Source organism: Cyprinodon variegatus, unplaced genomic scaffold (assembly GCF_000732505.1).
Source record: "Cyprinodon variegatus isolate N-32 unplaced genomic scaffold, C_variegatus-1.0 Scaffold358, whole genome shotgun sequence".
Lineage (NCBI taxonomy): Eukaryota > Metazoa > Chordata > Actinopteri > Cyprinodontiformes > Cyprinodontidae > Cyprinodon > Cyprinodon variegatus.
The window spans coordinates 276156-292008 of record NW_015150811.1 but is presented as its reverse complement, the minus strand read 5'-3'; the positions used below and the strand labels follow the sequence as shown (position 1 = coordinate 292008).

The 15853-nt window shown below is 35.6% G+C and overlaps 1 protein-coding gene across 1 annotated transcript in view; it reads left to right on the top strand.

Moving 5' to 3' along the window:
- The first annotated feature begins 11898 nt into the window (after nucleotides 1-11898).
- Nucleotides 11899-15853, top strand: part of ctsc (cathepsin C) — a 13632-nt gene continuing 9677 nt past the window's right edge. The window contains exons 1-3 of the mRNA XM_015386181.1: nucleotides 11899-12224; nucleotides 12453-12598; nucleotides 14139-14293. Of these exons, the coding sequence (XP_015241667.1) occupies nucleotides 12065-12224; nucleotides 12453-12598; nucleotides 14139-14293 (461 nt within the window). The 5' untranslated portion in view covers nucleotides 11899-12064. The remainder of the gene's footprint in view (nucleotides 12225-12452; nucleotides 12599-14138; nucleotides 14294-15853) is intronic.

The following is a 15853-nucleotide window of genomic DNA, read 5'->3' as shown; positions in this document are numbered from 1 at the left end:
AATTAAACAAGACCAAAAACATAAATTCTTTAGTGCACGTACTGCTCAATATTTTCTATAGTGCACACAAAAGTAAACAATTATAAAGTGCTATGAATTTAAAATAATAAAGGTTTAATATAAAATATAAAAAGGCAAAAATCTAAGTTTTAATTAACCATTAACCCCCCTTAAGGGAGGAGCCGCAGTAAATAATATTAGGCATTAAAGAACATTGAAGGAGTTTCCATAAGTTACTGATGTATACTTTTAGGTATCCTCCTTACATCCCTTTACAGGGTCTGTGATGGATGTTATTGATAGCTGTTATATTTTATTGTATTTATAAACATACAGTTATTCATAAAATTGTCCAATATTTTTTATTTTTTTTGTTCCACTACATTCATTTATGTCGTCCTACTTAAATGTTGATTTCCCCACAAATGATGTTCTACTATTCAGATTTTTAAAGTCCTCATATGTACACAGAGCCTCTTTTCATTATCTGGTATTATATCAATGCCTCCTTCTGTAATAAATGCAGAAGTTTGTGCATGTGAATTTGCACCTGACTTTCAGAAGTGCTAAAAAGGACGCAAAAAAACCCCAAAATATTGGCACCCACCCAAAAATGTTTTCACACGCTGCCAGCTGAATTGCAAGCGTAGATCACCTTGTGTCTTCTCTGAAGATCTGCTTTGCGCATGCAAAACAAATTTGTACATTTGTTTTAAGATGTATAAACCTTTTGAAGATAAGGCCCTTGCTCATCCGTGGAAATTGTCATTAAAAATACACTTTTACAGTGTCTGTATTTTATCCTTGCATTTTAGTTCAGCCCTCTCTATGTTAAGTATTATTCCTCCCTTTGCATGCTTGTTTTTCTTTTTCTTCTTATTGTGTTTTATGGCGGTTGGCAAACAACTTTTTGGTGCATTATTGCCACCAACTGAAATAGGGTTTGGATCGCAATTGAACTAATTCAATATCCTACTACATATTACAACCAAATTAAATTAAACAAAAATAAAAACGAAATCCTCTTTAACAAATTTGTCTGTTTAAGAAATCTCAATAATAAGGAAACAACCCTCTGATTTAGAGTCCCAGTCTAAAAGGTATTTTAAATTTAACTTAAATTTATTGATTTGTAATCTGTTTATCAATTCATTTCTCTCATTTACATATTTAGTAAAAAAAAAAAAAACTATATGAATTGTTCCACTGTTTTCTCTTGAAAATAAAAATCACACTTCCCTGAATCATGTTTCCCTATTTTAAACAACGTGCTATTTAAACCTGTTTAGCCAAACCATAACTTTGATATCACCATTTCCTCCTTTCTATTCCTTGCTGTTTTCCTCAGAAACCAACTTTTCTTTGAATATTATAAAACCATCTACCAGTTTTTTCTTCTTCCCATTGTTTCTGCCATCTTGATCTAATCCTTTCCTTAACTGATTTTATTTTACCTTTACTAACTGGAATTATTATATCAATACTGTTTACTTGCTTGTTTTGCACATATATCAGTCATTTCATTGCCTTCTATTCCTATATGAGAAAGAATCAATATAAAATAAACTATTAATCCCATTGCTTGAATTCTAAATAATAATTGCTGAATTTCTGCACATAGATCAGGTCTGCTGTCTGAGTGACTGTGTTTAAATGAAAATAACGCTGAACTAGAATCAGAGCAAACTATACTTCTTAATGGATGGATTTCTTCAATCCATTCTAAGGCCAACATGATCCCAAACATTTCTACTGTGTAGACTGAAACTCTGTCACTGACTTTTTTTCCTTGATTTAAAATAAAAATCTGGAACTATAACCGAAACACCATTCCTGTTTTTGAATCTTTTGAAGCGTCTGTAAAAATTTTAACAAAACCATAATATTTCTCATCTAGATATTGCTGAACCATATTTGAATCTGAGATATTCTCCTTGTTTTTCCCTTTAAACAGCAAAGTTAAATCCACGTCTATATTAGGGCAACAGTGATGGGTGAATTAATGACCTAATACCTGTTTTAATGACGTTTATATGAGATAATTCTAGATCTTTTATAATATTAACTGCAAAATTCCAGAATAATTTAATTTCTTCTTTATTTTTTCCCAACATGCATGCTTGTTTTTCTTCTGCCTCGGCTGTTTTATATTATCACCAGATTGGCTCACTTGCATCCAATGTCATTTTCCACTTTTGTCTCAGTATTTAGGTTTTCTGTGTGTCATTCTTTTATGTCGTCTTTGCCTGATTCTCCCATTACCCATCCAGTTACTAAAATCTGTTGTTCCAGAATTTAGAAAATGAAAGCAATTTTAGTGATCCTACCTAACCTAAAAATGGAAAAGTGCAGTCTCATTTAATATAAGACTGTAAAGACAGAAATAGCATCCTATCCATGAATGTAATTATGTTTTTACATGCAGGTTCCTTTTAAATTCATGTCAGTGTGCCCTTATAACTCAAAAGAACATAGTTGACCAATACCAGTAAATGACAGTAATAAAAATTTCCCAGAGGGCCACATTCAGATAAGAGAGATTATCCTTATGCTGCTCAGGTACTTTTTATTTTCCTTTTCCTTGTCAATGAAAAAAGCAAAACTATCTCCCAGATTTTTTATTTCTGGCAGTTCTTGGATTCCAAGACTTGGAAGGAGCTGTCTGTCAGTCACCACAGTGGAGGCTGCCTGACATCACCTCGACACCCTGTGATATTTGCTTCTCCCTCCTTCCCCCCTCCTCATGGTAACACAGAAACCACAAAGGCAGGTTTTTAAGTCTTTAATATGATTATGTTCCATAGGATTACTCAAGAAAACATTGAATTCATTCAATTTCAAACATACAGGTTAAGAAAAATTAACTTAGATTTTATTGACTCTCCTCATCTTTCCCTGTTCCACCTATTTCACTCATTTTATGCCCATCTACCAGTCAGGCTCACACTTCTCTATTTCTGCTATCTCCCCCTGCCTTTCAAACGGAAATTGCTCTGCCACCACAGAATTGATGCAAATAAGCAAATGATTCATGCTGATGGAAATACAAATACAGACTACTTTTTGAAGCTATCTGAGCTTAACATGCTTCACTTGTTATATGATAACAGACACATTTGAAGGATTGATCGAGTTACTGACGGATCATTTGAACAAATATGAATCTCTAAACCGTAAAGTGTGTGTAAAATCAACCCTTATTCTTATATTTCTGATTTTTAGTAGATTTAAGTCGTGTCTTCACCCAAAAGATGATTTTAGGTTTAACAAAAATAATCAGGATGTGTGTATTGAGCATTAAGCTTTGGAAACACCAAGCTACCTTGAGGCACCAGTGACTTTTGCAGTCCAACATGTCTTCTTATAGAAGATATCAGATTTTTGACATCCTTGTCGAGCAAATATATGAATTTGGCGGAGGTCTAAGTTGCTTCCTGGGGCGTGGGGGTGGGAGAAGTCATTTTCACTCAGCCCCAACTCTCTGCAACACTTACCTCAGACTGTCAGACACTTAATTACCAGTCTGACCTTTTTCATCACCATTGCTGCTAGTTTTGTGTAATTGATACTGTGTCTCCCTTTGTTCCTTATTTTAGTCTGTTAGTACAAAAAAAGGATTTAATAAGTACACCCTGGACAGGTCGCCAGTCCATCACAGGGACAAACAACCATTCACGCACACACTCACTCCTAAGGAGAATTTAGAGAAGCCAATTAACCTAACAGTCATTTTTTTTTTTTTTTGGACTGTGAAAGGAAGCCGGAGTACCCGGAGAGAACCCACACATGCTCAGGGAGAACATGCAAACTCCATGCAGAAAGATTGCTCAGTAGTGCAGTGCTACCCACTGCACTACTGAGCCCTATTATGTTGGTTTAGTTCATTAAAAAAAGAAGACACAGTGAAGATGTGCTGTTATATCCAGACCAGTTTGTGCTACTTTATTCATCCCTCCCCTTAACTTCTGCCATTATTATTAAAGATTCTCTCATTTGTCCTTGTTAGTGTTTTATAGATTGTTAGATCTGATGATGTGACCTCCATAAATACCTACAATTATATTTTTTAACTTATCCTCAAAATCTAAAAAGATTTTTTGTGTCTCTGGCCAATATGCCAGTTCATCTGCTTGGATGTTTATGGTTGGAAAAAAAAGCACATGATGCAGTGAGTAATCCTCACACAGTGTCTGACAGCCTCCATTTACTGCTGTCAGTTGTACAGCATGTTAATAGCATGAGATTGGTTTAGTCCAACCAGGTGGGGCCTATATATAAATCTGAGTGGGCAAATGGGTGTCATGACAGCCTGTGGCTAACAGTCAGTGTCAGGCTGTGTTTTTGTTTTTCTATTCCTGTAAGAACTTTAAACTGAGTGTGCACCGAATAATGGAGACCCCTGTCACCTTGGTAAGGATCTGGTTTGGTATTGAAACAGGCTTAAGGTCAGAATGAGGCTTTTTGTATGACGACATTTATACTCCAAAACATATGGGAGCCATTATCTTTTTGGAGGTAAGACGATAAATTGTACAAAAGTGAAAACCTTTATATTCCACTCTGATCATGTATAGGCGTACTGAAGAGTTAACCAACCATGACGTCTCCCCAGATGAGCCAATTTAAATGCAAACAATTTCACCATAAAATCACTAGGCTGAAGTGGTCGACTGTATGCTGTAATGAGGATTTCCACTTAAGCTGAAAAACTTGATGAAATTCTGTTCTTGAATGTATTTTTCTTCTCGTTAAACAATATGGTCTCAAACACAGCAAGAACAGATGGAGGCAGTGATGCTGCAGACAGATGCCATCAGACACACCTGAAATGGTTACAAACCCCTAACTACTAACATGTTCATAAAACACTGTAAAAAATCATGCTTACATACATTTAGTTCACTCTCATCAAGCATAAAACAGCTTGATGATGACTCAACCACTTTAAGCTGCAGACTGTTTCATAAGTTACAATTCTGTTAATTAGAGTAGTTCATTCAAAGCTTGTTCTTGCATAAATGTAGTATTAAATAAAATGAAAGACAGACACTGTCAGACCTTTTTTGAATGAAATTAACTAAAAAGCCTTCAAAGAGACTTTTACCAACACCTTTAAATACTGCAGAACCTTGCAAAGGTATTCATACTTCTTACCTATTCAAGTTAACATCACTGCTGCTAAAAGTTATGTATTTATTTGAAATTCACTATAACAGACCAACAAAATTAATGAACATTAGTGATGAGATTATTGAACTGATTAATACTACATGCAATATATTTAGCCATACAATTGTAAAGGGTCGGGTACAGTACTGTATGCTGCATCCCACTAAGCTGAAAATGTAATGGCTAGTAGGAGTGACATGATCTCTGAGGCAATAAGATTGCAGTTTCCCACTTTTGAATGCTTGTTGCTATTATTCATTGTTGATATATGGCCCCTACGAAAACTGTTATGAAAGTAGGATCATACAATGTTCTACAACCAATCACTGTTGCATAGGGTCAGCTCCAAAAAATGTTTTGATTTTTCAGGGTTGATCCAGTTGAAGTAAATAATTGACAAACAATTAGTTAATTTTTACTTTGGAACCCATTAATAAAACTTAACAGGGAAAATACCATTTAATCAGCAAGGTTGCAAAGAAATTCATGAGGAATATTGAGTTTGCTACTGGCCAACAATAGGACGTTGAAATGAAATAAAGAACTATTTTTAGATCAGACCAGGTTTAAAATTTTTGGCCTTTGGTTTTAACTTTTGTCCCCTTCCTGGTAAACAGTAGTGGCCGTATTATGCTATGGGAATCTATTGCACGCACAGTTAAAGGTGTCTAGTATTGTTTGGAAAATGAGCCAGCACAATTCCAGTTTAAAACAAGTTAGAAACTGCAAAAGACTTAAGACTGGGGTGACATTTTACCTCTGAACAAGACAACAACACTAAAGATTCAGCCCTAGCTACACTTCAAAGACTATACCAGGCAGGGCAAGTGCAATTGTATAGCTTTACATTAATTAAACTATAAATTAAAGGGGAAATACAAGCAGAAAAAAGTAATTAAAAGTAAAAACATGATAAAAAGCACTAGTAGAAAAAATTAAATAGTTGGACAACACGCTACACTAATAATACTTCAGTTTCCGTTTAACTGTTAACAGTGAAGTAAGGAAGCAAGATATTTAAAGACAAGGCACATAGGATAGATGTGATGATGACTAACCTGTGGAAACTTGTCGGATACATGGGAAAAGGAATTTAAACCTTAAGGTAGTCTTAGGGAACTGACATTTTTCGAGCAAAACGGGATCCCCCCCAGTGAAATCTGGGGTTAACAAATGCCTTGCTGCTTAACCTCTGTCTAAATCTTAAGTTCTTTTAGATCAAATACTGTTTTGGTGTAAAAATGTCAAAGTAAAAAACAAAACCCAAATCAAAATGAGAAACTAGGACAGGGCTTAGAAACTGATGTTTCCAGGCAATCATCACTCAGCCTGAATGAGCCTAAACTAGTTTACAAAAACAAACATTTTAAAATTGACAAAGCTTGCAGCCTCAAGATGTGCAAATCTGGTGTAGCTATTCCACAAAAGACCCACAGCTGCAAATGTTCTCCAAAAAGGACTGACCCAATGAGCTGAATACAAATGCTTGCTGCACTCTTGTATGTCTGCTTCTAACTCCTTGAACCAGTTGGCCTTAGCAAAAGGCCACTAATACTGAGCTTGGTTCTGCTGGAGGTTTCTTCCGGTTAAAAGAGGTCTGTCCATGCTGAAGAGTCACTGACAAAATGCAAGCAAATATTGTAAAACAAGCTCATCCAGGAGTAGCCTGTCCTGCAAGTTAATCAGTTGATTCAGTTAGCTGGTTTCCCTTGACAGAAACTTTTAACAAAACTGTATGATCTGACTGAATTGTCTCTGCAAAGTGCCTTGAAATCACATGTGTTGCAAATTTGTTAAACATAAACTGAAAAGACACATTTTCAGATTTCTATTTTTAAAACAGTGTAAATGCCATCTATTGTTTACAACAGTCACGACTTCCTCTGTGTTGGTTAGAGTCATAAATCACATCACAAGGAAATACATTATGGGTTGTGTTTCTATGTATATATTGGGTGTTTAAGGTTTGCAAAGTACTGAACACGAATAACAGTTAGTCTTAAATACCATAATCAATTTAGTAACCAAAAAACTTTGTATTAACTGCATATCAAACAGGTCCTTGATATACATGAGAAAATCATCCTCAAAAAAGACACTTTAGTTATGGAGGGTTTCAAAAAGGCATGAGAGAGGAAGAAAAATATGTAAAATTGGTGGAGAGGAATCGGAGCAAGGCAAAGAACAAATCTCTGGCTGCCAATAAAGCCGAACCCAGAGTTGCTAGAGTTTTAATTTCCTGCCTGTGAAAGCGAGAACTATATCAAGATTGAAACACGACTTTCAATGAGTCACTCACAGCGGCTTAGTGGGTTTAGGCTGTTAACATTCGGCGCATCACCCCCCGAGCTCCCCGCTCCTCTCTTAGCTTTATTTTACACACATGTGCTCGATTGTAGGCTCAAAATCCCCAAAAAGCAAAAACCTACACATGGTCCCAAAGTAATGCAATCACATACATTCATACCTCCACGCATATACGGTGTAATGGCACTAATGAGACTGCGTGACTAATTCCTCTTCAGTCCCTTCTTCAGATGAGTGCTTATTATGGTCTGTCAAGGAGATGAGTCAGTCCATGTCATGGTTGCCATGGTGATAAAAGCCTCCAGTACTTCCCTTAAGTGCCCGCCAGCTAAAATAAGCTCTTTAACCCCTTTAATAACAGAGCCATCAGCAGGCATTGACACCCACACAAACATGACAACAGGCAGGCTGACTCTCTGACCTCTTTCAGTGGACAGGGGAGGAGAAAATTCTCCCACAGAGATTGTTACAACAGGCCGTCATGAACATGACGGTGAAAGACATGTAAACATGGTGTAAGCAACATCTTAAAACCTAAATAGTCACCTGACTGTCAATTGCTGAGGATCTAATGCTGATGTTATTTTTCCTCATCTGCTTAGAGTATAAGGCATCACAACCCCTTTAAATAGATTAACCCAAACTTTTTATATAAAAATATACTTTTATATTTCTGCAAAGGTCTGTACAGAAAATTTAAACCTTTATTCTAACATATGTTACATAACTTTTATCAATATTCTATAGGCAGTTTCTGGTATTCTGCTAAACAACAGACATTTTACTTGCATCTGAGTAACAAAATTAGATGTGATCACGACAAAACCATCAAACGCTCTTGGAAAGTTAATGAGGCCTTTCAGCTGTGAGAGAATTAACACTTAATTTGTTTGTTTGTTTTTTTCTGATGAAGACTTAATCGTGAATCGTGCTGTAATGCCAGGGATAATGTTTTTTTTTTTTTTAAGATTTTCTTTTCAATGCTTTGTCTGAGTGAAGCACTGTTATTTTCATAAATAGATAGAAATGCAATTTACACAGCAATTGCAACAATACTAAAAAAAAGAATGCGACTGACAAACACTGAGTTTAATATATTTCGCTACGTTTATCAATACATTTTATAAATTTTTATCCTGTGGCATTGCAGGGGGCTGATGCCTTTTCCAAAGGCCTCTGGGAGAGATTTAAGGAATGATAAATATTTAAGGGTTCTTGTAGGGAAAAATTAAAACAGCTTTTTTAAAAGTCCCTACAACCCTCTTAGGTACATTCCCTACTTTGTTCTTTGACAACACTATTTTCTCTTTCATTTTGATCAAAAATAGTTTGTCTCTGCTGCCCTCCTTTGCCCTAAATCACAGCCACATCTAATCCCTCATTGGTTGTTGTTCATGACACAAAGTTAACCAAAAGTTTACATATTTTTACTCCATTGAATTTTGCTTTGGGTACTTTGCAGGTGCTTTGAGGCTCTCGCTTTGCTGTATTTGCAATGAACATTCCTTTCAAATGCTAGAATTGCAGTCTTTGCTTCACTCTGCAGTGCAGCGCTTCCTAAACGTTGGGATAATATGTCAATTGATCTCTCCGGGTGCAAAATTCGTATTCGGTGTGAACAAACCTTAAGCTGCCAGAGAAGGTTTGCCCCTCCATTCCAAAAACCATAATAGTGTGTAACACAGCTGTGAGTGGTATTAAATACTTCTGCACAAGAGAAAAAAAAACACACAGGTAACGTTTTGCACCAGTATAGTTGTGTCTGATATCTCAGATATTACTCTAGCAATCAAAGAGGTGCTCCGACCCTTCAAAATTCAGTGATATACTCTAGAACCATAGATTACATGGTCAATAAAAAGTAAGTATTGGAGGAAGATTTCTTTGATTAGATCAATAAAATTGGATGTCTTATTATCAATCAAGGTGTTTCTCAGTGGACCATCAGGACCATTTCCTGTGTAGATGAGACTTCACGAAGACTTCTGATGATTACGGTAATAAATACTTAAGTTTGTTTAGCTTCACCTGTGAGTTTCATCATTAATTTCAACATTCTTTGAGATATAAGACACCTTTTCTAGAAAAATGGGTTCTTTTTAAACTCATCTGGAGCTTAGAATCCCATATCTGATGTGTTTTATTCTGTGAACTAGCTTCAACTGCCTCGACCCTGAAGAGAGAACACAGAAAAAACAAAATGAATGATGAAGCTGCCTCACAGGCTCCAGCTGAGACAGAGATAACTGGGCAATAGGCTCAGAGAAGGAATACATCACAAAAGGTCAACCTACCAACGCTTTAATAAACAACAACATAAGTCACCATATAGACAAGATCACCATTTTAATTTGCAAGTTCAGGGTCTCCAGGGCCATGAGTGTATCTTTGGCTCTCTTGATACATGAAATAACAAAATATTTTGCAATTTTTTAATTCTTTTGCTCTGTACCTCCATGTAATTTTTTAAAACTGGACCAACCTGGTTTCAACCCAGACCCTATACTACAAGTCAAAACTAAAACCAAATATATGACTGTACAGTGTTTATATCTTCTATACCTTGTATAATATAAGAAACTCTTATCAAAAGGTACATCGCTAAATGCAGGAGGTATTTTCATAAAACTGTAGATTTGAAACAATCTGAAAAATGAGATACAAAGCAGTTGTTGCTTTGATGCGTCTTTGCTCAGCAGCTTCGCTCGTTGTAAACCAACCAATCCAGGGGCGCAGCTAGATGTGGGGCCAGGGATGGCCATGGCCACCCTTAGCCAATCATTGGCCACCCATGTGGCCACCCCTACCATTTTTTCCCCCTCTAATACAGACGTTGGCAGCATTAATACTCTCAAGTGGAATGTTTTAGCTTATTTAACATTTTAGTTTTCTGTATGTAAACAATCACCTGACAACTAAAATGTTGTGGTTAATAATGCACATCAATATACTAACATTAAAGATGATAAATACAGAATTCATGCTCTTTTCAGAATTAGATTTTGTTTTATATTGGGTAAAGAGAAAATTATGTCTGCAAGTCATCTAGGAATCTTCACTGAAATCAGAGATAAATAACTATTTTAATAACAAGAAATCCATTTAATGTAGATAATAGTAGATTTAAATATTAATTTTATACAGAACGATTATTGATAAAAGTAGGTATATAATGACAATGAATAAGATGTTCACCCCAGACCTCAAAACTGAAAGAATTTGGTCTACTATACCTTTAATTTAGACAGCATGGATGTTTAAATATATGCATTTATTTGTTAGAAAAGGTTGTAGGAAAGTATAGTTTGTCTTTATTTAGAAAATATGTATGTTGTGGTTGTTCATTTCCCTTTAGGAACATTGTAGATTGACCCTGAGGTTCTGGCACCTATCCGCTTTCAGCCACTCCTCAGTGGACATTGGTTATTACCTGCCAACCCTTATTAAAATTTTCTGGCTATGCCTCTAAAACAATCAGAGCACAGCTCATCTAAATATTCATGAGCATACCATAAAGGGAAGAAAACCTGTCATTTTATTCTGAGGCTTATAACCAGGCTTGCATTAGTACGGAAGAGGATTAGGGCCACTGAAAAAATAAAACAAAAGTTAACTGATTTTTTGGTTTTTATTTCACTATAATATGAGAAAAAAAATAATCAGAATTGTCTCAGAATTCTGACTTCTTTCTCAGAATTCTGAATTTAATCTAAGAACTCTGACTTTTTTCCTCAGAATTCTGACTTTTAAAATTTTTTAAAATCAGTTAACTTTGTTTGCATATTTTAAGTGGCCATAATCCTCTTCTGTACATTAGGGCTCATAGAACAGCAGATATGCCATTTTCAGCCCAACCAATGTTACACACCCTATTCAGAGACCTTAAGGACCAGCACCAAATACCCTTTATAATCATTCTATCACCCCTTTAAATATCTGAGTATTACTTTTGATGTTTTCAAACAACAAAATTAGTTGAATTATTAATGTATTATAGGGCTGGTCTATACTTTTTGTAAGTCGATATTAAGTGCATTTTAGTGCCTTAACATTAAACCCAATGCTCTCCTTTGATCATATTTGAAAACAAATCCATTCAATCTGTTTACTTCCATAATCAACAGCAGTGGTCATATGACCAGATAAAACGAAACTAAAAAGGGAAATAAACAAAGAACACTTGACAGCAAGATAATAGCTGTCGCCTATTTCCTTTGTGTAGAAACTCGTGTTTAAGTGCTTGTCTGATTTCATTACGCTTAAAAAGAGTACACCGCGGACTAAAACATTTTAATGAATACAGGACTAATCTTCATAAATTATTGCTAGAGTATCAAACAAAAGTTTCTCCGGTCATCTGACTGACTACAAAAGGAACCGTTGGTGCGCATGCGCATTGCGAAGGTAGGTGCGGTGAACTATCTTGTCGGAGCAACTTAAATTGAGGGGAAACTTCGGGTTGGAGCCACTTTCTACCCGTAAACAGTTTAGGTGGGAGGGTAGCCGAACTGGTAACAGACAGGTTAGGGTGTTCGCTGTAGCTTTTACATCTGTTTGTTTCTCAGTGTTTGGTCTCAGTGAGTGAAACATGAGGTTCAGCGCTGTTGTCGTGTGTGTGTTCCTGCTTTGGGTTGAGGGGTCTCTGGGGGACACACCGGCTAACTGCACCTATGAGGACCTGCTGGGGACATGGGTGTTCCAGGTATCCAAAGGAGGACACGACAAGTCCGTCAACTGCTCTGTAGAAGGTAATACAACCTCGAAATAACAGCTGAATTATATCTAATATCAGGTGACACGCTGAGGCCTAATTTCCATACAAAGAATGCTAAAATGATAAACTGTTAACTGACAGTATATATATCAGTAATAACACTACAGGTCAAAGACTAAAATGACATCAAGATTGTTGCCTTCTGATAGCTGGAAGGAAACATTGACTTTGTCACATGATTAAATGTCACCTTATTTTTCAGCTACAACTGAGAGCACAGTGACTGTGACCCTGCAGAAACTGTCTGTGGCCACTAATGATCTTGGACAAACAGGCTTCTTCACCCTCATCTACAACCAGGGCTTCGAGGTGGTCCTCTCTGACTACAAATGGTTTGCCTTTTTCAAGGTAACAATAAAATAAACTGTTTAGGAACGTTTATGTTGCCCTAAATCATATGCCTCATATAATGATGCTCAGCTAATTCTCTTGTAAAACTTGTATTTAACCCTTTGATGCCTGTTGTTGCTAATAAGCAACAAACATCTTGTATTACACTGCAAGTAAGACAGTTGTTCTTAAAATAAGAGCTTTTTTTATTGAGCAGGTAAGTGAGACACTTTGCCATTGAAACAAGACAATGTACATTTAAAATAAGAAAGAAAAACATGCAGTCTCTTATTTCAAGTGCATATTATCTAATTATCTTATTGTAAGGGTAAAAATGTTCATTCCATTGGCAGATCATCTTATTTTCCTACTCATATTAAGGGTGATTACACTTATTTTAAGACATTTTCACTAATCTTCAGAAAATTTTTGCAGTGAAGCAAACAGCCGCCATAGCGTTTTTGCATCACCTCAGTGCTAGTCACAGTCTATGTTATTATGTAGTTATAACTGCTGTTATAATTTATTAACATTAACTATTTTAATTTGGGATCTCATTTAGGGGGAAAAACTGACAAAATGTCTTGTTATATGTACATGTATATCAATTTAGGCTTCAAGGGATTAAGTAAATGGAAATGTGGTGGGTGAGCTGCATTTGTGGCTTTAAAAAACTGGTTTCATTCCTTCTCATTTCCTTTCCAGTATACCTGATAATATCTCAAAAGATTGGTTCACTATATAAAAAGCAGCATCATTAAAGTTAACCCTTGGTCATGTGTTATTACTTTCACTCACATGACTCCTAGCCTCAAGTGTCACAGATGTTTTATTTCCCTGCCTCTGTTCTGACTTGTCCACGTCTGATTTAACTTCCTCATCTTCGGTTTAGAGAAATAACTGTCAGGGTGTTTTTTTTTTCTTTTTCTTGTGAAGTTCTTGTCACACATATGACTCAATCGGCACTCCATTTGGGTTTTATTGAAGTCGCCTACAGTGCCATGTATCTTTGACTTAACGATCATAGATGTTGGGCTTTTAATGATGCATTACAAATACTTTTTGGGGGGGTTAAATGAATGTAGAACAAATAACTTCAATAACTTTTTAAAAACAAGAATTGGAAAAATAGGAATATGTGTAATGTCTTTTTTCCAAAATGGGTCACAGTTCCTCATACATCCTTCCACATAGACTTACTACACATTCACTTATACTGGATTTCAGGTCCATTGTTTTAGATTTAGTTTTATATTTGATCTTTCAGTCTTGAGTATTTTTTGTAACGTTCTATGATATTCCACCACCAACAGCAGAAAATGGTAACCTTAGCATGATGCTACCACAACCCTGCCTGTCAGTTAATATTCTTCTTGCCTTGTAAAAGCGTACCTTGTCTTTCCAAACCAGCCTGTTGAATTTTTAACATTAACCTTTGTACATAAAGTTATGACTGGCTCTATATTTGCCTTTAAAAGTGCAAGTTTTGCATTTTTAAAGGCAAGTTTAGCAAAAGGATGCTAAAAAGGATAATCTACACCTCTGCTGAATCTTACAGTACACCCAGGACGGCTCAAAGGTGACCAGCTATTGTGACCAAACCCTCCCAGGATGGGTCCATGATGTCCTGGGACGCAACTGGGCCTGTTTTGTGGGCAAGAAGGTGAAGCCTGTGCCACCCAAAGTGGATCCCAAGCCTGTCTTCAGCACCGGGTATCTAAATTATGACAAATTTGGACTATTTTACTAAAACATAATGTAAGGGACTCCAAAAAGTAATCAGCTTGTAATGGGTCGAGCGGAAGACGATAAAAGCTAAAGTGCACGTTTGACAGTTCTGCTTCATTCTGTACTATCCCTTCCCCCATTCCTTCTTCTGGTGTGAGTGAAAATACCTTATCTAACTATCTGATGTTTGATTGATGATAAAAGCTTGAGCAAACTTCTAGTTGCAGAAAGTTGCTCACTGTAATGAGGAGTTAAAGGCAAAAGTTTTATTTGCAGGAAGTTTATAACTAATAAACCTATTTTTTCTGTTCTTCTCACACACATTGTAAGACTACTAATACAAAACAGCCGAATTTTCCTTTTACGAAAAAGTAATTTTAATGTATAAACTAAGGAACTTTGTCCCTGTGGTAATGATTTACCCATTGATTAAATTAAGTAGATTTCTAACTGCAAGATTCAAGATTAGCTACCGAAGGTTTTTGGCACCTTGATGAGTAATCTTTTCAACATGGTTTGTCTTCTGCTAGTGTTTGATGAGGAGAATGATTAGGTATAGATACAGTATTACTCTGCAATTCAGGCCAAGTTGCTCAGATATAATCACATTTTAGTTTAAAATGGTCGGTATGCCTAAGGCATGGATGTGCTCAGACAGACGGCATCAAAAGGTAATCTTTAAAAGATGGAAATGAACAGTGTGGTTCAACCCAAAACATGGGATTAGGAGAAAAAAGCTGACAAGCACAACATATTTAAACACAAGTAAGAGAAAAGCTGAAACAACTGCTACCCTCTATAAAAGTAAAGATATTAGCAGTTTATAAAAATGTAAATTGGGACATCCATATATTTTCAATAAAGTTTTTAGTTTATTATTTTTGCAGTGGAAGAAAGTAACCAGAAAAGAAAATAGCATGTGTGCCTTTTAAATGTTCTTTTATTCTAAACCATTTAATCTTATGTTAAAATTTTTTAAATTAATACCAAAGGTTCCTTAAAGAAGATTTTTTTTTTAAACGAAATTAAATCGGGTGAAACTAAAACTGGAGGGGTTCTTGATAGAGCAAATTGACACATGAATATATATGTATATATATATATTTTTTTTCTTTTAGATGCAAAATGTTTAGACATTTAATTACAATCTTGGTATAATTACTGCTCTAGTTGGATTGCTCTGTCAGCTACAGGCATATTTAACAGCCTCTATACTCCAGTTAAGAATTAACTACGGTAAATTGGACGATTATTTCAATAATCAATTAATCAGATTAAATATTTCAGCCCTATGTGTAATAGAAGGCCCATTTTGTTATCTTATTAGGTTAAAGACAGCTGTTTGATTTCAATATATTCATTGATTTCAATATATTAATTTCATAGTTAAAATGATTGATTAAATGCTTGTACTGAAAGTACAGTCATGTAGAATATTATTTATATATATATATATATGTGTATATATATATATATATATATATATATATATACCGTATTTTCACGACCATAAGGCGCACCGGACTAAAAGGCGCACTCTCAGTT